Raw genomic sequence first — 27893 nt, forward strand, 5'->3', positions numbered from 1 at the left:
CCAGGCGTGAACTCGTAATGAGAACATCTATGGACATCTATGTTTGGCTAAATGTGGGTGGAAATGTAAACCTATTAGGGTGGAAATAAACTGCATACAAATTTCTAAACCAAGCTCAAAGTAGGAGGCAATGGTGAGCTCATCAACATAGACAACAACTGTGTCAGAAACTTCAATGAAGCATGTAGATCAGAGGTCACTAAAAGGCAGTCCGAACCATGGGTCGGACCAAACGCATGCATTGTAAGTATCACACGTGACGCTACTCAGCCAATCAGATCTGTGCATTATGATGAGCATTGTGCATTACGATGAGTGAGTGACGCACACACAGGGGAGGGACGAGGCGAGAAACAGCAGTCGGAGAAGAAAGTGAGTCAGAGGGAAGTATTTACATCCCGTAAAAAAAGCAGTACCTCTTGCAAAAACAGTTCAGTTAGCTTAACGATAGTGATTCGCTAGCTAGCTTGAGTTCCTTTGATACGGTAGAATGATGCGATTGTGTAGTGTGATTACTTTGATATCATATGCACATGTAAGTGCTGTATTTTTGCAGTCTATGAGACGCTTCCGCATTAGCTGTGTTTCATATTGTTTATTTTGTGGGCGGAGTCAGTAGTATAAAACAGAAGCACAGTGTAATATGTCTTTAAATGGAATATAGCATTTGTTTATAACAATGTGTACATAAAATAAGCACATTTACTTTTGTACTAGACTGCCATGTTCACAATTATTAGTAGTATTGTTATTGTCTATATTTATTATTATGATTGTTATTATAGATAATATTGATTATAGTTTTGGTTAGCTGACCATAAGTCAAGCTTTTTTTTTTTTTAGTTTATTAAATGGTTACGCTCAAATTTACACACAGTCCTATCAGATGTGTGCTTTATCATACACATATGCCAAATTAATCACAAAACTGCCATGAAATTTGCGTTAGCTCATTTTACGATCAGATGTGATTCTACGTAACTTTGATGAACAAGAGCCATTATCTCCAGACCTCCATGCTTCCTTCTTCAGTGGCCTATTTTAAATTACCTGTATCTGTGAGGACACGAAAACCAACACGTGTGTGTATATATATATATACATATATATGTATATATATATATACATTCATATATATATGTATATATATATACACACACACAAATACATATATATATATATATATATACATATATAGTGTTTCGGCTGTGAGATCTTTCCAAATACAGTACGCTACAGGACAGCCAATCAGAAAAGAGCTAATTTATAAGCAAGTCTTAAAGAAACAGTCACAAAAGCAGAGTGCTTTTTCTAAAGGATTAAGAGAAGATGGAAAATGATCATGTTTAAAATCATGTTTCTTTTGGTACATGAAACCACACAAATGTAATAAGTGGACCTTGGAGGTAAAAAATACTAATACTAGAAAAATGTAGGATATGGGCCCTTTGAACAGCTCTCTACCATAGTTTTCTATAACACTAAATCTAAGTTTTTGTAAAGGCATAGATCAGTCAGTTGACTGAAAAATGTCAAAACACAATGTAGTACTTGACCTACTCTGAGCTGAAGGTCCACATCGATTTTCTTCTGTATGTTTTTGTTGGAGGCGAGCAGCAAACCTCAGGAGTAAACAGAGAGCTCATCTCAGTAAATACACCATTTCTGCTGTATTCTGTTTTGGGCTGTTTTGAACAAAATAAACAGTTCAAAAAGGAAAAAAAGACATTGTGAAAAAGTGTCAAACAAAATTGACTATAGGAAGAATTTTGCTAAAAGTGCTAAAAGGAGTCACCAAAATGACCAAAGGTGCTCTTTAGTAGGGAAAGAAGTTCCAAATTCCTGTTATTTATATGATTAATGCATATACAAAGTCATTCAGAGTGGTTTGGTGTGAAACACTTTGTTCTAGAGAAACTTATAGTCAGAATTGTTCACAGTGTGTATATGTAGTCATAGCGACCCCTGGCTCCTATCACCACCACTGTAAAGAAATGTAAGTCTCTACAATCAAAAGTTTTACAGTAAACTATTCTGAATGATTTTGTTTACATTTCAACGGTTAAATTACTTTGACATCTTCAATATAGTGCCATTTAATGCCTAGCCACAGTAAGTTAGTGAGCTGTTAGTCATAAACAAACAGCATTTTATCAGTCCTCACGCCAGCTCTTCATGCGCCAGAGTTGTAAGAGGTCAGTGACAGAAACTGTGGTCGCTCTGTGTAAATACACAACTAACCAATGACAGAGACTGTACGCCTGCAGGGTCTGTTTTAAATGTGTGCATCTGTAAAGCCTCAGTGCTACTGGAGTCACCATGGATCGAACCACAATCATAGCGACTGTCCTTGGATTCTTACTCATCTGTGTCACCTCCGCGCCAACCAGTAAGGTAAGGTCAGAGGTCACGATATATATCAGCTGTTTGTTTATTAAATTACAGGGCCGTTTGCAGTAACAACGAAAGCATACTATATTTTATATAAACTACTTCTAACTTGTGCCCCTTTGAAAGAGTGAATTGGAAATTGTGTGGAAAGAACGTTAAATTCAGACCATATCTGTGTTTGTAAGTAGGACATAGAAGATATTCTAGTTTGATCTGAATCTGATGAAGTTTTTGTTGTGTCTACAGTCTTGTTTTGCATAAGGTAAAAACATCATGTACATTCTGGTCCCAATTTTGTCTTTTGTCAAAATCTATTTCAACACAAAATGTACACTGAATATAAATGCAATTCATTATGAGCCTCAGGCATCAGAACTTCTGCTCCATTTAAGGTGGAACGGGAAAACTGGAGCAAGAATCTGGTGAATATCTGACTTCAACTTCATATCACTGAAGAATTTGGGATGGGTGATAATAAATAATTGCTCCTCTTTGAAGGCATATGATTCCCTAAATATAACTAAAGCCCTGTAGTGAGGAGCTGAACTTTACCCTCCTCTGCTGTCACTGCAGACTGGCAGGGTCGCCTACGGAGCAGCGCTAGTAGCTGTTAATGAAGTAATGTTATTTTTATTTGAGGGTCCTATTTAGTAGGGAAGATTTCAACCACTACCCTTATAACTCAGTTTCAAGGAGCAAGGAGACACTCAAAAACAAGGAGTAAAAGGTGTTATGTATGCTATATAACACCTCATAAATACATTTATAGTGCATTATGAATACAGGATTCATAGGAAGTATTACGAAATGAAGAGTCATCAGATACAGACTAAAGGACAATAATAATTCAGCGTTGAAATGCTCACTGGAGTGATCATATGTGGCCATAATGTCCTGACACCTGCTTAGTCTGACCTATGAATAGTAAGAAGACTTGCCCAGGTTGTTCCACTTCATTACCAAAGCATTACTGACTTCTGTCATTTTAATACCCCACTGCAAGGAACATCTGTTGTCTTTTTCTTCTATTACAGGGTACAGAAGCTGGTGTTACGTTAATTTTGGTTTTGTTTGACAATGTACATTATTAAGCCACAAACTACAGGCTAATTATTCAGCTTTTAATATAAAAGAGCTCATATAATAATATGTATTTTCTTGTAATTATTTTCCTCTCACGTCCATTCTTAACATTTGTTTGGTTTTATGTATCAAAAATTGTTATAATTAACTTTTACATGACCATTTTCCAACCTCTCCATATCCCTTACAAGCAAACATGTTTGGTGCTGAACAGCTTCAGGCTGAATAGGTGGACCCATGTAAATGAACAGGTTCTTGTGACATCACAAAACACTGAACTTGAAACGAGCTGCCATTTATTTCTATATATTGACGGTACAGACCAGACAGTGAATGATACGTTTTGAAACAAACACTCTCAACAGTGTTTATATACTACATAAAACTCTCTCATTTAAAAAAAAGCAAAAGAAAGTTCAGCTGTCCCATTAAAAGATTTATTATCCGGTAACCACCATGGGTCATTCCACACCAGCTTAAATAGGACCTGTCTGGAAATGTCATAGCTTTCCAAGTCCCTTATAAATCTAATTCAAAACCACTAGTGGATTCAATTATCAGGCTTACCTCACTGCAGTTAATCCTCACTGAGTGTAGTTATGAACGTGAAAGTTGGTCCCTGATGGTCATATTTCTACAGTCTGCAGTCTCTGTCTTGTAGCTCGGTGTATCATGTATGCAGTAATCACGGTTGGATGAAGTACACAGTCGAGGAAGACAAACACCAGAGCTGTTAACAAAAACAGGGTCATAGTGTGACAATGCATAGGAAATAGGAGATTTGGCCACAAAACAAATTTGGACACTTTAAACCTTTAACCTTTAATAAACTATGTTACTTCACAAAAATATTTGTTTCAGAGAAAACACCTACAGCAAAACATCACACTGTTGGAAGACTATATGTGGAGAAAGTCTGGAGAAAAACTCTATCCAGACTGGTTCTGTGAAGAGGGAGATCTCAAAATATGGGGCTGTTGGTCTTACAATGGTGCTTTGAAGGTGTCAAGAACTTAGAAGTGCGTAAAGATGTTCTGGATACAAACCTGCAGAAATCTGCAAAGAAATAATGATCTGAAACTCACCAGCTGCATTCTGAAAATCAGTCTCGGAACGGTCCGTTTAAAATAAATGCCACTTGAAATTTGTTTTTACTGGCTAACACAATGAACTTAATACATTTTTGAGCATGGCACAAGTCTGAAAATACTTTGCGTGGACCACTGCAGTTATATATTCTCTAACTATAGTTTATTTATAGTATATGAACACCATGACGGAGCTGATATAAATGCGCGCCAACATGAAATGGCGGCCACAAACGGCTATTACCTTAGTAAAGGACAGCTACACACCTAAATTACGTTTATCTCATTGTTTTTTTCTCTTAGCAAGCCAACACTTACGTAGAAATATATATTACAAAGTAAAATATCCGTTTTCTTGAACGATATACCGTACAAGGTAGACTTTTATGAGGCTATAGTCCGAAAACAAGCACAACCGTCGGGTAACGTTAGTTAGCTGGCTTGCTAACTTAGCTCGCTTGCTAACCACATTAGCGCCATTAACAAGGTCACTCTTAACGGGTTTAAAAGCTTCAATATGGGATAAAAGTACTAACCGTGTTCCAGTAACATCTGTTAAACAACTTTCAGGTTGGACCCTTCAAATATCGAGGTATTTTAAAGTCAAGTCACAAGATTTCTCGATGCTTCTCAACGGCGCTGCGATTCTAACCGTTTCGCCATTTCGCGCTCTGAAACGTGGCGTAAAACGTGACTAAAGTAGGCGGAGTTATTCAACGAGTTTACAGTGATTGGCTAGTTTAAGTCGGACCATGTAGTCATGTAGATGATTGGTCGTTTTTATGCATAGATTATTTCAGGGAGTCAGATCAATCGCCTCAGCTCACCACTAAGAGTCGGCTGTTTCCAACTATCACTCGCTGCAGAACCAGAAGTCCAAAGGGGTGTAGCCGGACCTGATCCAACTCCGCCCACGTCTTCTTTTCATTGGTCTAAAATCATCGCATTTCTATCGGTCTTTAAATTAGTATGTGTCGCTCACGTTTTCCGCCTACGACTCATTTCATTGGTCTACCCTGTGTTTTTACCTGTGGGGAAACCCGCAGGTGATGCTGGTGTCAACACAGCCTTTATAATCGCTCATGGTTCACGACGTTCACACTCATTTGTCTCAACTCGAAAAGCTTGTTTCACATTCTGGTACAAAGTCCGTTCTGTAGGCCTACATCTCAAGGTACTTATGATAGACGGGTTCTGGTTGAAAACGCTGAACGTTTTTAAACACTAGAATGCACATATGACAGGTCAAAATAACCCACATAACTGTGCTTTATCAAATCCTGGAATTTCATAATAAAAATCTTTATAACGACTTTTTTTTACATGTAAAAGGATTTGGTATTACTGCCACACATTTCCATAAGTCTAATAAAAATGACTCAATATGCCTAAAAAACATTAAAAACATTAAATGTCATATGCCCTAATAAGCCACTTTATTAGCTCATTACCTTGTTTCTACACTCACTGTTCATTTTATCAGCTCCACTCTAGTTCAGACCAATTAAAACACGACGTGGGAGGAGTTGGATCAGATCCAGCCTACCCCTGGACTTTTGGTTCCGCAGCGAGGCTCCTTAATGGCTCTTCGTTAAACAGCACTGTCCATTTTTATGATTAGCCAAGTTAACAATATTATCCATCGTTTGTTTTTCAACAAAACCTCGATCGAATTTCTAATGAACCAAAATTGCATTACATTTGCTATAAAACAAAAAGTTTGTTGATAAGTAGCCTGACTGGACGACTTTGTAGAAGATGTACAAGACAAGAAGATGAGAAAGATGCAGGCAAAACCATCGATAAACAGGTCGGAGTCCGGTTTATGTCCTCAGCAGAGTTTGTAGGGCTTTAATGCTGGGTAAGCTGAGTTCATCTGGTGAATCAGCATCTCTGTGGCAGCCCGCGCGCGCTGTCACTCATTTCAAATTTAAATCTCAACGGATCTAACGGTCGTTCGGCTCGCTGCTGAGTAAATAGTTCTGTTCTCCATTTTATTCTCAGTGTTAACAAGATTATAACGATTTTAATAATCAGCTTCAACTCAATTCAAGGTGTTGCCTGCGTGATTATTGTCATTTTAGCCAGTCAGGCTTGCTGATGGTGAAATGCAAAATGCAAAGCCATTTTATTTACTATCCAAAACTACCAGTGAACCTACAGGTGTGTTCTACGTTTATATATATATATTGGTGATGGTATAGGAAAAAAACTGGAAAAATACATGTGGGGACCGTTTTGCCTTACAACGCCCAACACCTCTCCAAGTGATCTAAAATATTATGTTACTGGTAATATTTTAGTATTTTTAGTGATGTAATTTTTGTATTCACTCTTAATTTCCTAAGTAATCTGCCCAACAGCTTTATATAAGAATGTAAAATCAAAATAAATACATCAAATTTACAGTTACTCTAACTCTTTTATTGTCCTCTTGCTGGGATACATTTTCCCAAATAACCTATTTTTTTTTACCACATCCTTGCTGGAAGTGCTTGTTTGCAGTATGTTTCAGAAACTGAAGCAGTAAAATCAGCATCTAAGACACCAGACATCCCAGTATTAGTAGTTAGAAAACATTAACAGTTGCACACTTTTATTGTTTTTCCTACACACAGGAACAAGACATTGACATCTACAGCTTCCACATAAACACCACGGTAACCAGCCGCTACGCCATCACAGTCATCACGAGCCGTGTGGCAAACCGCTTCAATGAGTCCAAAGAAGTCCATTTCCAGGTCAAGATTCCCAAGAATGCTTTCATCAGCAAATTCAGAATGTGAGTGAATATAACATGAACACAAACCTAAAGTGACCTGAGGCATGTACTGCTCGTATAATATAAAGTAGAGTTTTTAAAGAGGCTGGATTCACTAAACCACACGCTACTAATTGGACTTAATATATAAATGTAAAGGAAAGAAATAATTGGAAAGGAAAGAAAAAGAAGCCAGATTAGTGCCATAAAAAATACGATCAAAAACTATGAATACAATGATTTGTATTCATACAAATACAAATAGCCCTAAATCCAATTGGACAGAACTAAATCTGTGTTCTTTAAGTACTTCCAATATTCAGCATGTACTCAAAAAAACATACTTTGACATAAGTGACAAGATTTATCACAATAACGATTAAATATTGTTTTCACTTTAAATTTCTATGATATATGTAAAAATATTTTTCTCAGGACCATAGAGGGGAAGACGTATGATGGAGTTGTGAAGAAGAAAGAAGAGGCTCAGCAGCAGTACAGTCAGGCAGTGTCTCGGGGAGAAAGTGCCGGATTAGTCAGGTACTACAACAGAAAAGAATTTACAAAAACTGTTTATAGTTCTGTTTACATTCACCCAGCTGGGAGGATCAAAATCTGTTCATATTACAAATATACCTGAACATTATTATAAAACTTCCCTCCCCTTAACTGACTTAACGAATTTGTCCTCAACTACTCTGCATGATCAAAGGGTTCTTTGCTTGGTCAAAGGTTTCTTTATATTGATTGAGAATGTGCTGAAGAAGGTGCTATACAGAACCTTTTCAAGAAGGGTTCTATATAGCACCAGAAAGAGTTCTTCTATTGTTATGATGTCAAGGTTGTTACAATAACAGAACCCTTTTTGGTGCTGTATAGAACCACCTACACCACATTCTCCATAATCTAAAGAACGCTTTCACCATGCAAAGAACCCTTTAATCATGCAACGTTGTGTTCAACGTTCTATATAGAACCATTGTTACTACTACTTCTTTACTAAAGAACCAATGAAATACCATCTTTTTATTGTGTAGGGTTTAAATGATTTGCATATCATTGCATTCTGTTTTTATTTACATTTTGCACAGCATCCCAACTTTTATGGAAACGGGGTTGTAATTAGCACATACATAGCAAATGTACTAATGCCGTGTGTTCTCATGCATCTCAGCTCAGTAGGAAGGACTCTGGAGGAGTTTAAAACCTCAGTGACAGTGGCCGCTTTCAGTAAAGTGACCTTTGAACTCACCTATGAGGAGCTGCTAAAGCGACGCCTTGGCAAATATGAGCTACTCATCAATGCCCAACCAATGCAGCCTGTAGCAGACTTCAAGGTACTGTAAGGAACCCAAAAGCCAACAACCACAACTCTGATATTTAGTTTAAAACATAAAAGGCTAATTCCGAATCTTTCAAGTCAGTTTTCACTGTGATGATGTCAAAGACCGTCAAAGAGAATTGTAGAACATCAGGTTCTTCTGCTTTCTGGAGATAATCTGAGAGCCACATTAAACCTGTGTCTCTGTTAGATTGATGTGTACATCCATGAGAGTCCAGGTATTTCCCTACTGGAAGTGAAAGGAGGGCTGAACACTAATGAGCTGGCCAATGCTGTAACCTCTACACGATCTGGTAAAGAGGTGAGAATTATATGCTCTAGTAATACTGTACTGATCTTTTTACATCAGCATCTAATATGTAACATATCAGAAATGATTTACCCCTTGTGTGGTGTTCAGGTCTGTGGGACCTGTTTTCAATGTTTAGCAAAAGAAAAATTTGATTTATTACTATTTCAACCTCAGATTCTTGTCCTTTGCTCATTTTCTGTGAAGAACATATAAAATAACCCATTTTCAGTGTCTTCACTCTGTTCACCCCACACACATTTATATTACACATGTGGTGTTGGGTGAACCTGCGGGGAGTAAAAGTGTGGAGGTGCTGTGTCCTTCACTCTATTCTCCTCCTACATGGCCTGCTGTTAGTGTGTGTGTGTGTGTATATGTGTGTGTATGTGTTTGTATATGTGTGTGTGTGTGTGTGTGAGGGTGGACGACATGGACTGCTAAAGGAGAACCCTACACTGGACACTTGTGATATTTTAAATGTGGTATTTTAACATAAATTGTTTTGGCTGTATTGATTTAAAAACAATAATGCGGTGGGTCCAACACACCACTAAGTAACAAACACATCAACACCACACAAGGGTTAAGATCAGTCAAGCATTAATACATATGATATTCATTCATTAAAAGCTTAAATTAGTCACATTTATGATGTTTCGTAATAAAAAATGCAATGAAGTTAGAGTTAAGAATGCAATGTAATAAGTAATAAAAGGACTGTTTGTTTGAACCATGGGTGATTTCTTTTAACTCACTCTCATTACTACATCATGTTCATATTATTTATGAAAATAAATATTTTCTGTACTTTTCTACACTAAAAATAAAAGCTGTAATATATAATAAACACATTAACAATAGTAAACTTTATTGACTGAAAAATGATACAGAAAAATGTGAACTGTATAAGTTTAAAGAGTAAAATGTTAAACTGTACGAAAAAGTAGCTACATATATATATATATATATATGTATATACATATATATATGTATATATATATGTATAGTATAAGTCTATATGAAAAAGTGTAACTGACTTTTGTATAATTTGAAAAGTCCAGTTACCTTTTGCCTTGTTTCAGAATTTCATGATGAACAGATCCAGAGAAATCTTCCAAAATTACTTGGCAAAAAAAATCTGGTTACATTGACTTTCATAATAAGTAAACAACTTTTTCTTTCTCCTGTAAAATTACCATTTTGGAGATACAACAGTGATGATATGCTACATTTCACATAACTGGTACGCAATAAGGAGCCTTATACGTTTGGAATTGCAGGTGTGGGTGAACTTCTATCCAACTCTTGAGCAGCAGACCAAGTGTGAAGCTTGTGGACCAAAAGGAATGAATGGAGACCTGATCATAATGTATGATGTAGACAGATCAAAACCCAGTGGAGAACTGAAGGTACCTGTTTTATTGTAATGTACAACATGACACAGTTAAAGCAGAAGAAAAAGACACGTACAGTACACCATTCTTCATAAAGCCCAAGCTGCATTTTTGGCAGTTTGCAGCTCAAAAGATTTGAGAACTGTGCAGCAGTGCTGTCTAAAGTCTCAGTGTTTACTCTGCTGTTTACTCTGAGGACTCTGAACTCTGCACATTTTTGTGTTTTCTCTACACACCAGACCTAATCCACAAGGAGCCTGTTCATTAGTTAATGAGTGTGCTAGATGAGAAAACGCACAAAAATGCTCCAAATGTGGTGTTTCCATGGCTGGGATTGGAAACATCTGATGTGTCGCGACAAGAAGAGACAAACAGCTTATTTCAGTGTATTTCAATGAAACAAAACCGGGACAAAAAAAACGATATACTGAGTAATACATGACACGTAACATTAGTTTATTTTTTATTTACTGTTTGTTTAGATTGATTAGGTATATCAATCTAGATTACATTAGCTCTACAATGATATGGTAACTCTAAGTGCAGGAGTCCTTCTTTACAGTTTTTTGTTTGAATTGCAGTATAAGATTTTAATCCCCCTTCATGTCAGAGCAAATTTCCACCCCTGATTTCTGTTACTGTGCTTAAAAATAATATAATTTCACTTTCTCTAATCTAGTGTCTTATTGTTTTTTGGTAGGCATCAAATGGCTATTTTGTCCACTATTTCGCACCCACAGATATTGAGAGAATCCCAAAAAACGTGGTCTTTGTCATTGACCGAAGTGGCTCCATGCACGGACGGAAAATTCAACAGGTAAATAAGGAGAACTGTACTAGCAAATGTGAAATGTGTGGAATAACCTAGCATATTAGGTTCCATTAAATACTCTCTGAAAGGTTTCAATTATTTATTTTCATTTTATCATGATTATGTACTACAATACATTTGAATCATACAATCAAATATGGTTACAGTCAGTAGAAATAAGGCAATGCTGTCATTTCTGAGCATGTATATAGTGTAGAATGTAGATGGAGCTGATGATGGAACCTTCTTATACCAGACCCGTCAGGCATTGCTGAAGATCTTAGGAGATCTTGCTGGGGAAGACCACTTCGGGCTGATCGCCTTTGATGATGAAATAGAGGTCTGGAAATCTGAGCTCATCCAAGCCACAGGGAGCAACCTGAAGACAGCAAAGGAATTTGTGAGAAAGATATCAGATCAGGGAGGTAATGATTCTTACTAACCCTGTAGAAATGTACTGCTTCGTAATGTGTTTGTGCTGTGTTGTGTGTCATTGCATTCCGTATTGTGTGTTGCCTGTACCGTGATTGTATTTAGAACATTCAGCTCTACCTATTCTTGTTTTTCCCTACATGCTCATGTCTGTCACACTCGTCACTTGTTATGCATAGGCTGAGCCTAATCTTGGCATCTGTCCAGCTATAAAACTGCATCAGTACACTGTCTTACGGGCTGGCTAGTTGTCTGGTACCTGCGCGCAAACAAATAAACTTCACTTCTCCAGACATCAGGGGGTGGAAGGAAAAAGTGTGAAAGAGTGAAAAAGCTGAGAAAAAGTAAGGGACAGTCATAGAGAGATTGCAGTAATGTGTTCCATAGTTTGGGGGCCATGATGCTGAAAGATCTGCCTCCAACAGTGGCCTACCTTCAAGTGTTCGGGAGGGCAGTAAGAGTGCAGGAGCTCAGCTAAGTAAGCTGGTGCTAGACCATGTAGAGATTGGTAAGTTTCGGGACTCAGACACACTCTCTACATTTAAAACTAGACTCAAAACTTATCTGTGCACAAGCATTTTGCTAATATCAGTTGTTTGCACTATTAATTTCTAATATCTCTCCATAAACGGACCTGTCCTGTTAATCAATTTCTCTCTCTCTCTCTTTCTCTTTCTCTCTCTATCTCTCTCGCTCTCGCTCTCTCTCCCTTTATTTGAGCCCCTAAGCGATGTTTGCCTGAGTCGCCACATGGGAGCCGCCAGAGCTGCTAGAGTTACCACCAGAGTTTCAACCACCATGGAGTTTCACGCTGTACAAAGCTGTGCAAACTGACTCTCTTGCTGCTGCTGCTGCTGCATAAACTCAAACTATCTAATTAACCATTGCTCCACCTGTTTTTCCCCATTTTGTATTCTAATATTTTATACTAATGCTGTTTGCTGTCCGGTGTTGACCAGAGGAGGATGGGTTCCCCTTTTGAGTCTTGGTTCTTCTCAAGGTTTCTTCCTCTTGCTCTTAGGGCGTTTTTCCTTGCCACTGTCACCATTGGCGACGCTCATGGGGCGGATTTTTCTGTAAAGCTGCTTTGTGACAACACCTGTTGTAAAAAGTGCTGTATAAATAAACATTGACTTAACTTGACCTAAGTAAGTTAGCAAGAGGACTTTAAACTGGATACGAAGTGGGGCGGGAAACCAGTCTAACTGAGATAGAATTGTGGTGATGTGATCTGATTTTTTAGAGGGAGAGAGAATTCTAGCAGCTGAGTTTTGTAAATACCGAAGAGGCTGGATAGATTTGTAAGGAACACCAATGAGAAGGGAGCTGCAATAGTCTAGCGGGATGATATGAAAGCATGGACCAAAGACTCAGTGTCTTTCGTGGAGAGCAGGGGGCGAAGATGAGCAATGTTGTGGAGATGGAAAAAAGCTGACCAAAGTCTTGATATAAGGTTCGAAAGAAAGGACAGGATCGAAAAGTACACCTAAGTCACGGACGACAGCTGAAGGTCTAACGGTCACCCCTCCAAATTAAGTGTGACATTAGTAGGATTTGCAGTAACAGACTCAGCGCCGATGACTTTACATCCGTTCTTTGAGGTCTCAAATACAAGATATTAGGACAGGGGGAGGCAGGTTAGTGATGGTGTTCGTGCAGACATAGATTTGTATATCATCAAATCTCATACTCTCATACATGACTCATACATCTGATTCTTTTAACCACCACTGTGAACAATTCTAACTCAGTAAGTTTGACTTTAAAATGCTTAAAAAAATGAAAAATGCACCCACAGTGACATTCTGTTGGTTCCGAAAACATGCTTGTGAATATGACTGTGAATGTGAATGCTAACACTGTGGAAAATAACTGCAATCAGCTCAAATATAATATTATGTAATAATTGTGACAGGCCAAATAAGCAATACTTTTAAAATATCTAATCTCAGCTACAGACATCAATGCTGCAGTGCTGAAGGGAGCGGAGATGATCAACAGACACCCACGAGAAAGCTCCACTTCCATCCTAATCCTGCTGACTGACGGAGACCCAACTAGCGGTAATAACAATAATAATAATAATAATAATAATAATAATAATAACACGCTTTCCTTAAATAGGACTTTTCATACAATAAAATGCAGCTTAAAATGCTGCTGGATAGACCAATTAAGAAAACAATGGCAAAAGCATCTTCTTAGCATTGACAGTCAGACCCTTAACACAGAGCAGGGACTTAAAGCCATAAAACTAAGACTGAATTCAAGAATAACAGATTTAATATTTTTGTCTTTTATCTTTCAAAGGTAACTTTTTTCCTATGCATATTAGCTATTTAGCTGAGGTTTACTGATTATTTCAGGTATCACAGTATTAATATATGGAGAATTCTACCAAATTAGTTCAGACTGTGATCCCACAGAAAAAAATATAAAAACCATCTATTTAAACCTAAGGCGTTAATTAATTAAGTGATAAGCTAAATATTTGCACAGTCATCATTATTATGTTAAATATACAGAAAGTCATCATTTATAGGGTACTTTTGTACTATTGGGAGTTGTCTGTCCCAAACGCTCACCCCTAAATTTACACTTGTGAAAATAAAAACCTTGAAGTGTTTAGATTTAGTTTCATTTTTTTAAGTACGTAAAACTTTATTCAAAAAATGCTGGCCCACGTTTTCATGTCACTACCAAAACACTGAGTTTTAGTCTGAAGGTGGAGCCTTGTTTTAGCCATGCCCCTCCATTTTAGAGCAGGAAGTGAGGCTGCATCACTGTCCCTCATGGCCGCATGGTGAGCAATTAGATCCCACTGTTTTGGAGTAAATGTGTCTGAAAATCAGTGTTGAACATTAAGAATTTTCAGTGCCAAAACACATATTTTCTGCAATTAAGTTAACTTTTTTATGTTTAATGATATATATCACTGCTGTTGGAGCAAAACCTCGTATCTCCTTTACAGGACAAGGAAAAACTGTCTTAAATTTTAATGGAAGTAAATGGATAAATAATTTTTTTCAAGTAATTTTGGACCATTTCTCTTTGTCAGAATTTTGACACATCATAAAGGGCAACTGGCCTTTTGAAATTATGGCAAAAAAAATGAAAAACAAAAAATGGAAATACAAGGTTTTGTCCAGATTTGTTCAGATATTCTGAATTTATGTGTGAACAGCTGTTCAAAGCTGTGTTGGCTGGTCATGTACTGGCTAGTGTTTTTGACTTCTGCTCAAAATGAGCTAAAATTGTTAATATTGAAACAGTCATAACACAGGTAGTGTTAGGATTGTTTTGTTAGTGACAAAATGGAATGTTTAATCCTTTGTTTTAATAAAATAAACAGAATTAAGGTATAGAGACTCACAGCAAAAGGATTTTAGTCAATAAACAGACCAACGAGTTCCATAGAATAAGCTAAACATCAATTTACCACTCACAACCATAGATGGACCACTTAGAAAGCCTGACGTATAGACAGTTAGATCCTGTTGGATTATTTTGTTTCATTGGTTTACTCAGAAAGGAGAACCCCCCATTACTGCCAGCTCTTTGTCCCACAGGTGAAACTGCCATAGAGAGGATTCAGGCCAATGTGAAAAAGGCTATTAAGGGAACGTTTCCTCTGTACTGTCTGGGGTTCGGATTTGATGTCAACTTTGATTTCTTGGAGAAAATGGCTCTGGAAAACAATGGACTCGCCCGCAGGATCTATGAGGACTCCGATGCTGACCTACAACTACAGGTAGGATAGGATGTGGCAGCTTTTTGCAGTTAAATGAATCAGTACAGTGGTTGTTAAGCAGTGTTTCAGTACCATCTTCATGTTTTGTAGGGTTTCTTTGAGGAGGTGGCCGTTCCTCTGTTAACTGACGTCCAACTGAACTATATCGGAGCAGTAAATCTCACCCAGACCAGTTTCAGCCACTACTACAACGGCTCAGAGATCGTGGTAGCTGGACAAATCACAGACAACAGCCTGGAGACTTTCCAAACAGAGGTCATCGCAATCTCAGTAAGACCAGTTCTCAAGCTTCACTTCACTGCAGCCAGTCATGATTACCAAGTAGAATGAGGTGTGTTAGCGAAGGGACAACTTCACTCCCTTGCTTAGATGAACATAGCTGGTCACCACCAAAACGAAACCGCCAAACAAAAAAAAATAGCAAAAGTTGTGGATACTGGTCAACCATCTTGAACCTGCTGGGTGACCAACTAGTCCAGACCAGCACAAGACAAGCAAAAACCTGCTTAAATTAGCATGGATGAGCATGAAAATAATGCTTGTTTCAGCTGTTTTCTTCAGCAGGGTCTTTATCTGAACAAGCACAGTACCAAGCTGTTTCTCGTTTTTTCTCTACGTTTTGCTTTATTCTTTGAAGAAAAGGGATGAAGTAACTTTCCAGGACTCTTTATCAACAAAAGACGTGGTCGATGTTTTGCCACAACACGACAACTTCATCCAGAGATTGTGGGCTTGTCTTACAGTGAAGCAGCTACTGGAGAAAGAGTGAGCGTTTTTATTTGTGTGTATTGTTGTTGTTGGAACAAAAACTCGTATCTCCAAAAAAATACATTTACAGTAGGAGGGGCAAAATGATCTTACATTTCAATGCAAGTTAATGTAACAAGATTGTATTTTTAGTGGACACAATTTATTTGGACACAATGTAAACAGCAGTTGACATTTTCAAATTATGCAACATTTTTTTTAAAAACATCAACAAAAATGAAGATAAAAGATTTCGTTCTGGCAGTGACAGTATGTGCTTTTGTATTTCTTTCTTTTCCTATGAAACAAATGACAGAAAACATGAAAATGCTGGAGAACTTAATGAGAATTATTTTGAGGGGAAAAAGCTTTTTCTTCTTTCCCTAGAAAAAAGTCAATTCCCAAATGATTAAGTGATAACATTTGTATTTGTATGTCTCAGAGTGACACTTGAGGAAGAAGAGAAAGAAGCAGCCAAGAAAGAAGCCCTGGATCTCTCACTTAAGTACAAGTTTGTGACTCCACTGACCTCCATGGTGGTCACCAAGCCCCACGAAGAGGACACACATGTTGCCCATAAACCCAAAGAGGGGGAGCGCCCAGACTCTGGTAAATGGAGACACGACAGACCAGCAAAATTGATGTCTTTGCATGATAGATTAAAGGTAACCAGAGTAAATACAGGTACAGTACAGTAGCCTACAAAAGTTTGGGTGCCCCTGGTTAGATGATGTACATCCAATATGTTAAACTCAGCAAATAAATGGAAATTGTACACAAAAGTTTGCAGAAAAATGCAACAATATGTACACTAAAATATCTCTAAACGTTGGTTTCCTGATAATCTAGCTATTTAAAAACAGCCACAGAAATTCCACAAACCCATGGATGCTTTACACTGGAGAGTGAAAAAAACAGCAAAAACCCCACAAACACTAGGAACTGGGTAAAAGAGGTATAGTGTGGAACAGTAAAGAGGAAGTTGAGCTTTAAAAGAAGAGAAAGTAGAGCAGACGCAAAGTTACTGTAGTTTAGGAGCAGCACTTAGCTACCTGCCACCCACTGATGAAAGCCTTGAACATGGGACTGCAGGTCCAGAGCCGGAAAATATGGTGGACTGAGAGGGACAGTAAGGATGAAGGAGCTCAGGGAGGAAGATTTTGGTTGCTGGTGAGGCTACAGTGTGGATCATTTGGTAAAAGTGAGGACTATACATTGGCCCATATTCCTTAAAGCTGATCAAATCTCATCGTCTCTGACTTTACATCTACAAGGTGGACTGACAATGTAGGAGTGTCTAATAGGGTGGACAGTGAGTGGACACAATTCCAGCAGCACTGCTGTGTCTGATCCACTCATGCCAGCGCAACACATACTAACACACCACCTAAATAATACCTGCTCTGTGGGTGTCCTGACCGCTGAAGAACAGGCTAACAAAGTATGCAGAGAAACAGATGGACTACAGTCTGTAATTGTAGTCTGTAACTACAAAGTGCTCCTATATGGTCGTTGGAGCTGATAAAATGGACAATAAGTGTAGAAACAAGGTGGTGGTTTGAATGAAGTGGGTGGTCAGTATGTAGTGAATATGGTAGGTATGTAAATTGCAGTGTGTGTGATAAAGGGCATGTGCAACACGCTTTTTTCTCCATTTAGCAGTCTCTTTTAAATATAATCAGAGAGAAATTTGCATTCTTAAGTGCAATAAATGCACAATCAAATAATTTCCCTCGTATATCTTCAACATTCTCTTCCTTTTCTGACTCTGGAATTGTATGTGTTTGTATGTCTGTGTGTACAGTATTTCCACACGGACCTCCAGAAGCAGATCTTCTTTTTGCAGAAGCGGAAGGTACACATATCAATAAGCAGGATGTATTGTTGCAGCTTCAAAAAAGCATCCGCTATTATTTTTCAGTCACTTATTTAAATCCTGTACAGTTTACTTTTGCTTATTTGTTTAAAGGGAAATTCTACAAATCCACCAAATTTCTGCATAATTCAGTCATTAAGATTTCACACCAAACGTTTCACACCAAACCACTCTAAATGACTCTGTTTACATCTTAACCACTTAATCGTGCAGAAATTTACAACCCCATTTCCAAAACAGTTGGGAAGCTGTGCAAAATGCAAATAAAAACAAAATGTTGAAAAGGAGAAATTTGATTGTTTTTTGAAAAATATATGCCCTTTTTTCATTTGATGCCAACAACTCGTTCCAAAAGAGTTGGGACGGGGGGCAACAAAAGGCTGGTAAAGTTGTGTAATGCTAAAAAAAAAAAACACCTGGTGGTTGATTGGCAACAGATCAGTAACATGATTGGGTATGAAAAAGCGTCTCAGAGAGGCTGAGTCTTCCAGAAGCAATGATGAGGAGCGGTTCACCACTCTGTGAAAGACTGCACGGGCAAATAGTATATGATTTGCATATCATTGCATTCTATTTTCATTTACATTCTGCGCAGCGTTCCAACTTTTTGGAATTGGGGTTGAACAATTGGTGGAATTCCCCTTTAACTCCAGTACAGTTGCAGTAGTTTAGCAAAGTAAAAGAGCCCGATAGGCCAATTATTCAGAACGATTTTCTAAACCAGTTGTTTCTCACTCTTTTCTCCTCTGTTTCATCTTTGTTGGGCTCTTGTTAGAGGGCATGGAATATGATGGTAGGTCTGCAGTAGCTCACTTTGTTTCGTATGTATTGAATGTTCAGATTCTTATGGCCTTAATCCACTTATTTAACGTCTGTGTAAGATTAAACATCGTTTTCAGATTCTTTTTCAATGACGCGAAGCATGGACAGGTCAACTGAAACTACTTCCAGCATTCTCGCTCCAGGTACTACAAGCGCCTTTAAAAAACTGCACTGATTAATTTCTGACCTCCATTCAGTCTACAAGTTGTTCTTTTCTACACATTCATGCTCTCCACTCATCTTTCTCTCAGTGGGCAGCATCAGATTCTTGATCTCTTCTCATGATCAGGCAAAACCGATCTGCTATGACCTACCTGTAGATCCCAAACTCCGCCTTCTCATGGACCCCTCTTCATCCGCTATTATTTTTCAGTCACTTATTTAAATCCTGTACAGTTTACTTTTGCTTATTTGTTTGAAGGGAAATTCCACAAATCCACCAAATTTCTGCATAATTCAGTCATTAAGATGTAAACAAAGTCTTTAAGAGTGGTTTGATGTGAAATGTTTCCTTATGGAGAAACTTACCAAGTCTTTACAGTGGTGGTGATAGGAACCAGGAGTCATGATATCTACAACACAAATATAGCCATTTTATATACTTATATGTATAGTGATGTTGATGATGACAAAATAGTGGAAAATCTGAAAAAAGTTTCCGTTTCAACTATTTGCATGCATTTGATACGAATGGGTTTCATAAAATATATTTTAGACCAAAATTCTTCTCAAAACGATCAGAAACCAGACATCAGGCATCGTATTCATTGACATTTCATGCACTTACTTTCTGTGAGGGAGCTTTTAGAGGTGGACGCCTGGTTCCTATCACCACCACTGTGAACAGTTCTGACTCAGTAAGTTTCACACCAAACCACTCTGAATGACTCTGTTTACATCTTAACCACTTGATCGTGCAGAAATTTACAACCTCATTTCCAAAAGAGTTGGGACGCTGTGCAAAATGTAAATAAAAACAAAATGCAATGACGTGCAGATTATTTAAACCCCATATTTCATTGAAAATAGTACAAAGACAATATATTAAATGTTGAAAAGGAGAAATTTGATTGTTTTTTGAAAAAATATGCCCTTTTTTAATTTGATGCCAACAACTCGTTCCAAAAAAGTTGGGACGGGGGGCAACAAAAGGCTGGTAAAGTTGTGTAATGCTACACCTGGTGGTTGATTGGCAACAGATCAGTAACATGATTGGGTATGAAAAAGCGTCTCAGAGAGGCTGAGTCTTTCAGAAGCAACGATGAAGAGGGGTTCACCACTCTGTGAAAGACTGCACGGGCAAATAGTATATGATTTGCATATCATTGCATTGTATTTTCATTTACATTCTGCGCAGCGTCCCAACTTTTTTGGAATTGGGGTTGTAGAACAATTGGTGGAATTCCCCTTTAACTCCAGTACAGTTGCAGTAGTTTAGCAAAGTAAAAGAGCCCGAAAGGCCAATTATTCAGAACGATTTTCTAAACCTGTTGTTTCTCACTCTTTTCTCCTCTGTTTCATCTTTGTTGGGCTCTTGTTAGAGGGCATGGAATATGATGGTAGGTCTGCAGTACCTCACTTTGTTTCTTATGTATTGAATGTTCAGATTTTTATGGCCTTAATCCACTTATTTAACGTCTGTGTAAGATTAAACATCGTTTTCAGATTCTCTTCCAATGATGATCAGAATCATGGACAGTTCAACTAAAACTACTCCCACCACTCCCGCTCCAGGTACTACAAGCGCCTTTAAAAAACTGCACTTTTAATTTCTGACCTCCATTCAGTCTACAAGTTGTTCTATTCTACACATTCATGCTCTCCACTCATCTTTCTCTCAGTGGGCAGCATCAGATTCTTGATCTCTTCTCGTGATCAGGCAAAGCCGATCTGCTATGACCTACCTGTAGCTCCCAAACTCCGCCTTCTCATGGACCCCTCTTCAGGTGAGGCCATCCACTTACCTGGCTCATGCCCTTTTTTGTACGTAGGGGTTTTTAAGGCTTATTATTCAGTAGCTACAGGGACTTCAATGCAAACTGGCTGAGCTGTTCTTAGGTTTTATCAGAGTGTAATAAAACTTTGGGCCTGCTGGTGGGCCCGTGACCATTTACAGGTTTAAAGAAATAGTTCAGCCAAACAATGCTACATTTAGGAAGTTTAAAGGGCCCACATCCTACACTTTCTCTTGCATTGTATCCTTATGATGCTTGTGTGCCTTTATGTACCAGACATTTTGTTTTTACTTGACCATTTTCCAACCTCTCTTTATCCCTTAGAATCAAACAGGCTGTTTTTGTTTCTGTGCATTTAAAACTGATATATGTAAATGTTTCTGAATCTGATAGGCTGCCCTGCATTCAAAAAGTAATCATTCTGTATAACCTACATATAAATATCCTCCTTATCCTCCTTGTGTTTTATTCATCTTCTTTTGATTTTATAAACTTTTACATTTTAGTTATGCTTTAATTATCGTTTTACATTTTCTACTCATTTTTGTGTATTTTTATCATTAACGTTTCTTTTTTTATAATCATTAGATCTCATTTTTATTACGAAATTTACGAAAATTATTTGATATGTTATTACACATTGTCAGTCCCTTTTTTCTTTATCAACTCGGCAACATTGTAAATGAGGGTCACCCTCAATGTACATAAAGGTTGACTGATTGATTAGTTAAAAAAATGGGCAGAGCTAAACTGCTTTAGGCTGAATAGGTGGATATACAGGGCGATTCAAAAAGACTCATCTGATTTCAAAGCAATATATTTTTACAACTGTGAGGCGCCTAGGAACCAATCACATACCAACTGAAAGAGGGGGTCTTAGAGTTTCTGACTGAACCTCCAACAGCTCAGAGCATTCGTTGTTGGCACCAACAGTTCCAAAAAAAGGTCACCAGCATTACCAGATCTCACACCGTGTGACTTTTTTTGTCAGGGTACGTTAAGGATTCTGTTTATGTGCCACTCCCAACAACACTGGATGATCTCTGAAATTGCACTCAAAGAGCCGTGAGTGCAGCGACACCCAACATGCTCAATCGAGTATGGGATGAATTTGACTATGGTGTTGATGTTGTCCGTACAGCTGGAGGAGGTTCATATTGAGCACTCGTAAAATTACATAATAAACTTTATGCTCATTTAAACCATTTACAATTTACTGCATTGTATTGTAATGATTTACAAGTGAAATAAATAATTTTGAAATCTGTTTGAATCACCCTGTATATAAATGTTTCGGTGTTAGTGACATCACAAAAAATGACCAATTCAAAACAGGCTGTTTTTGCAGCTTTGTTTCCAAATATGGACTGTATGGATGGGGGGGTGAATGGTGTGGTTTCAAACTCATACTGCATCAAACTCTTTTTTCAAAAAGTAAGAAAAATGTGTTTTTCCATAAACTCGGCCCTTTAATGGTGTCCGTTAATGTGTCAGTGCTGACTGACACCTTTCATTCACTGTTGGTCAAACTAGCCATTTAAAACTATTACACAGGTAATTATGTTAAAGGGAAATTCCACTGATTTCTCAAATTCAGAGTAATTAGCCATTCCGAGTGGAGAAATGCTTACTGTGTCAGAACTGTTCACAGTGGTGGTGATAGAAACCAGGCATCCGCCTCTAAAAGCTCCCTCACAGAAAGTTACTACATGAAATGGTTATGAATTCACTGCCTGATGACTGAGACACTGTTTTATGATAGTTTTGAGATTTTGGTCTCAAACATTACTTTTTGAAGTTTATTTATGGTGGAGGGGTACGTGCAGGCCAAATAATACCCCAAAAAACTTTTTTGAAAAAGATTTTTCACTATTTTGCCATTATGAACATGACATATAAAAGCTCAGAAGACACGTGTAGGTTCACTGGTGGTTTTGGATAGTAAATAAAATGTCTATAGAACAACAAACCATATCACACCAAACCACTCTGAATGTCAATGACTTTACATAAAGATTGACTTATGCAGAAGTTTTGAAAAATCTGTGAAATTACATCCAGTATTTCCTTCACTGTTGTACTGTTTCCACAGATTTCTCCATGAATGGCTTGGTTTCACAAAAAGGCTTTGAGCTAATCATTCTTCGTTTCAAAAATTCGAAACATATGCTGCGCCTGAGCCCTGTGGACATCCTGTATGTTGCTCCCCAGCAAACTGTAAAGTTTGTTTGGGGGCAGGAGATCACCAGGCAGGAGGCCGATAGGTATGAATTCTGCAGCGATATGACTGAGACCACTTGCAGAGCCTTCTGTGGCATTTGATTTTTCTTGGGCTTATTAGATTTTTCTTTCCATATCAACAAAATGCTACAAAAGCTTTGATAAGTCACATTAGAAGGGAAAAGTAGAGTAGATTAAATGCCAGAAATTAAGTAGATTAAAAGCACACTTTTTTGCCTCAGCATTAAGAAGTTAACATGGCCTACATCACATTTGTCAGGATCCAGTCCTCGTGGGCCAAAACACCGCAGACTTCAGCTCACTGCCTCATTAAACACACCTGATTCATCTTATCAGCTAATTAGCAAGGCCTTCATGAGCTGAATTCAGAGCGTTAGATGAGGGTAAAAGCTGATCTCTGCAGCACTTTGGCCCGGAAGGTCCCCAGTTTGACACGCCTGGTCTATGTTTACACAGTCTGAATCTATTTTGCCCAATTTGACATGAAAACCCTTTTTTTTTTTTTATTTCTTGCTGTGGGAGGCTCAGGTGATTTTAATTTTGTCCCTACAGTGTGACTCTGATTCTGAGAAAAAATGAAGTAGACGTTACCATGGGAACCGTGCGTGTCGTCGTCCTCCATCACGAGAAAAATGGGGAAAAGTTTCTGTGGCCTGCTGTTCGCCAACAACCAAGCGGTGTCACTTTGCAAGGAATTCTGGGTAGGAGAATCTCTAGAGTTTACATTGTATAATGCAAATGTAGAAAACTACTATACACAACCCAGCGGTACACATAGTAGTGTTGTAGTGTCCTGTCAAAGATGGAGACCCAGAAGAGGCCGTGATTTCTGCTACAAGAACTGCTTTTTGTTAACACCACTAGAAAAGCCCGTTTAGCAGAGAAGGCGCCCTCTAGCCATAGGACTCCACTCTGCGGTGACAAAGAGCCACAACAAAAATAACCACAGCTCAGCACAGAAACACAAGCAAAACACCTGCACTTTCAAGCAATGAAAAGTCACATTAACACAAAACAACAACATTTAATATCCCTTCAAGGAGGGGGAGGCGGAGCGTTCGGCTCAGATATCTGTACTATGCCTCTAGAGCCCCTTCCCCGAACCAGAGCAAGTGGCAGCCACTACAGTGTTTAATTGTATTTACATTATATAGCAGTCTTATATACACTACCTTGACATACATGTCACATGTGATAGCATTTTATATAATTTACATTGTATAGTGGTCTTATTTACATAACCTCAACATATATGTTAACATGACAGCATTTTATATTATTTACATTATATAGCAGCCTTATAAACCTAACCTTGACATATATTGTACACATAATAGCATTTAATATTATTTACATTCTATAGCAGCCTTATAAACATAACCCTGACATATATTGTACACATAATAGCATTTAATATTATTTACATTATATAGCAGCCTTATAAACATAACCTTGACATAGATGTTACACATAATAACATTTATAGCGGGCTTATGTACATAGTAATCAATGTTGCCACTTCTATTTACTTTCTAAAAAGTTGTTTTAAATACTGTTTTTCTGAAAACAAAAATAATAATAATAATAATAATAATACATTAATTGAGTGGATCAGTTATTAAAGAAACTGCTTAACAAAATGTGCTAACATGCCTAATAATGTACATATTTTGCATAATACTGATTGATGTCTATCATGATAGCAATATTCAAAGTATTCATTTCTGATTGAACTATTTCTTTATGAATTCTAATCCACTGATTAAATGATACTGAGCAGGTCTGGTGTTCATGCCTCGAGTTAAATACCCTCCTCTACACAATGAATTATTTCTGCTAATAACTCATTTGTCATTTGTTTCTGGCTTTCAAGCAAAAAACAATCTTCAGTATGAGGAACTGCCAGGCTCCCTGATTAAAATCAATGAGAAGGAAATGAAAGCATCTTGGTAAGTACAGTAAATAAATGTAAATTAAGCAATAGAACACCTCAGGGGTTTATTATTGTGAATAACATTATATTTGTGATTTGGTCACAGTAGATCATTGTTGTTTCGGTACAACTGTTTTGCAAAATAAAGAAAAAATATATTTGAAACATTGTTTTAAATTTATGTTTTTAAAATGAGCAAATTCTTCTGCCAAACAAAGTAGTTCCAGAAGCTTAGAGTAGAGCAACAATTGTTGTTAACGCATAGTTACTTTATATTCAATGAACTTAAAAATGGAAAAACAATTAAATAGTAATTGTGGCAGTTGTGTGCAAAAGTTTGGACACCCTCCAAAGTCAGTACTTAGTGACACTCCCTTTGGCAGATATTTTTCACTCACTCATGCTTTGCAAAATGCTTCTAGTTATTCTTGGGCCATCAAAGCATGTTTAATATGTACCCACAGATTTTCACTGTTGTTCAAATAGTTTGTGGTGGATTTTGAGGTATGTCTTAAATTGTTGTCCTTTTGTCAAAGCCAGCCCCTTTTCAGCTTCAGTGTATTGACTGTGTCACATTTGCTTCCAGAATTTGTTGATATTAAGTGGAATCCATTCTTCTGTCTACCTGTGCAACGATTCATCTGCCACTGACTGCTACACAACCCCAAGTCATACATCCACCCTCAAGCTTAACAGTTGGCGCGGTGTTCTTTTCAGCAAATGCTGCTGCTTTTTTCCTCCAAACATACCTTTGGCCACATAGTTTCATTTTAACTAGATCAGTCCACAGGACCTGTTTCCAAAACGCCTCTGGCTGATCTAGATGTTGTTTTGCGTACTTCAAATATTGACTTTTGAACTGAGGTAACAGGTAAAATTTCCTTCTGATGAATCTTCCATGCAAATCACACAATGTTGCACAATAGCAAGCAATGCAGAACTACCTCTTCTATATCAGCTAAACCTTCCTGCAGATCCTTTGCTGCCATGTGGGGGTTTTGCTTTGCCTTGCTGGTCAGCACTATCTGAGAGTCTTCATGGTCTTCCAGATCTTACCTTGACTTCCACAGTTCCCCCTAACTGTCATTTCTTAATGACGGAAATTGTCAGCTAGAAGCGCTTTGATGTATTTTTTGTCTTCTCCTGCTTTGTAGGCATTATTTACCTTCATTTTCAGATCCACATAGTTGTTGTGTGTTGGCACGAGGTTTAAAGAATTAGAGAATTTATGATGCTGTGAAGCACTCATTAGCTGACATTTCCTGCTGACAATTCTTGACATTTCTGCCTACCCAGTCCTGACTTACCTAACGAGTTCTGAGACTTTACAAATGGAAGAATGTCCAAACTTTTGCATATGCCACATCTATATAAGCATTTCTTTATTAACATTTGCAGAAGAGAAAAACATTTAAAGTACATTGTGTTTATTTATTTTTACTTCCTGCCCCAGAGACAGTTTAGTACCTTTATTTCTGAGAGTGCAGGAGGAACAAAACATGTAAATTAGTCTAAGCTTTTGCATACAGGTGTACAGTGTAATTTTCACCACAAATATCATATTTTGGCCCCCAAAAAACAAAATTGTTGGTGCACTCCTGATGTAGTTGTTCTTATACTGAAGTTCCTCCTGCACTCTCAGAAATAAAGGTACTAAACTGTCTCTGGGGCAGGACCCCTCTCGTCACTGGGGTGGGACCCTCAAGGGTACGTCTCAGTACCTTCAGTCAGGGAACATAACTGAATCATAATCCACTGAAATGATATGTTCTAAACTGTACTGACTCCACACACCCCGTCTCGCCTCCAGGCTTTTATTTTACTGTTCTGTTTAAAACATTCGGTTATGAAAAGGTACAAATACGAACTTCTCACCTGGAAAAACTTATTTAAGGTTCACAATCAGACCATAAAACCACTTTTGTACCTTTGAGGGAACATTTACACTGTTTGAACCTTGATGAAAGAAAAATGTACCTGCACAGAACCTTTATTTCTAACAGTGTAGAGTTTCTTCCTCATGCTCCAGTTCTTTCTTTTGAGTCTTAAATCCTCTCATAGTTTCTTCCTCATGCTCTTACAGACTTCTGTCCAACAGTAGGGGGCTGAACTCATATTGTCTGGACAAACTGCTTTGAGATGACGGCTGTTGAATAAAACTACTGAATTGAATTGAGTTGTTTTTCATTGCAGGAGTACTGCCGTTGACTACCGACTCCCTTCATCCCCTAGTGTGGGGTGCTGGCTTGTACCATTCCAGTTCGCTCTGCAGGGGGAGCTCCCTGACTTCACTGTCTCAGACGTGTAGGTGTTTTACCTGCTTTACTAACAGGAGTGAAGTATCAGCAAACGCTTTGAGAAATTATGTCAAAACATAAGGAGTTTTATGATTGTGCTCCGTAAATAAAAATAAAATGATAAAAAGCCTTTAATGTTTTTTTGTTGCTTTATGTTTGAGGATATGGATAAATAGACAGCAACTTCCATTTGACCTCAGTGAGTGGGACTCTTAGGGACTTTCGGCCGGCCTTGTCAACTAAATAATCAATTGAATCATGTTGCATTAAAGGTATTGTTGGAGTGCTTTTGCAGAGGTCAGCAAAAAAATAACAAAAACTTCCCACAGCACTGCATATTCTAATATAAGCAATAAAAAAGACAATTCTATATGTGAATAAACTATTAATATTAATATATTAATATAAACTATTAACTATTAATATTACTCAACCAGTTATTACAGTAACAGTTTCTTATTATAAACAACCAAATACTAAAATCGCAATGGCCTTTTCAGCCTTCTTTTGTTTAAGTTTGAAAGAACTGTCCCATGTGACCTAGATGTTATGATAAATATGTGTTCCTTAGCAAGCGCATGAATGTACTCAGACTGGTCTAATCAAAACAGTGAGTATTTCTGGAGTGCAGTGAATGACAGGTGGAAGAGGGGTGTTAATCTTTCAGTGCATGCTGT

General features: G+C 37.8%; 1 protein-coding gene across 1 annotated transcript; it reads left to right on the plus strand.

Annotated features, from left to right (window-relative positions):
* The first annotated feature begins 2217 nt into the window (after positions 1-2217).
* On the plus strand, positions 2218-27334 carry LOC118799318 (inter-alpha-trypsin inhibitor heavy chain H3-like). The gene is made up of 23 exons (XM_036559081.1): positions 2218-2394; positions 7181-7344; positions 7759-7863; positions 8498-8660; positions 8856-8966; positions 10238-10366; positions 11052-11168; positions 11419-11587; positions 13547-13657; positions 15164-15345; positions 15436-15615; positions 15983-16110; positions 16535-16701; positions 17897-17947; positions 18744-18761; positions 18868-18933; positions 20332-20349; positions 20456-20524; positions 20632-20736; positions 22838-23009; positions 23539-23687; positions 24860-24935; positions 27113-27334. Exons 1-23 carry the CDS (start codon positions 2320-2322, stop codon positions 27225-27227), a joined length of 2640 nt encoding a protein of 879 aa, XP_036414974.1. The 5' UTR covers positions 2218-2319; the 3' UTR covers positions 27228-27334.
* The last annotated feature ends 559 nt before the right edge of the window (positions 27335-27893 follow it).

Source organism: Colossoma macropomum, unplaced genomic scaffold, assembly GCF_904425465.1.
Source record: "Colossoma macropomum unplaced genomic scaffold, Colossoma_macropomum, whole genome shotgun sequence".
In the NCBI taxonomy this organism is placed as follows: Eukaryota; Metazoa; Chordata; class Actinopteri; order Characiformes; family Serrasalmidae; genus Colossoma; species Colossoma macropomum.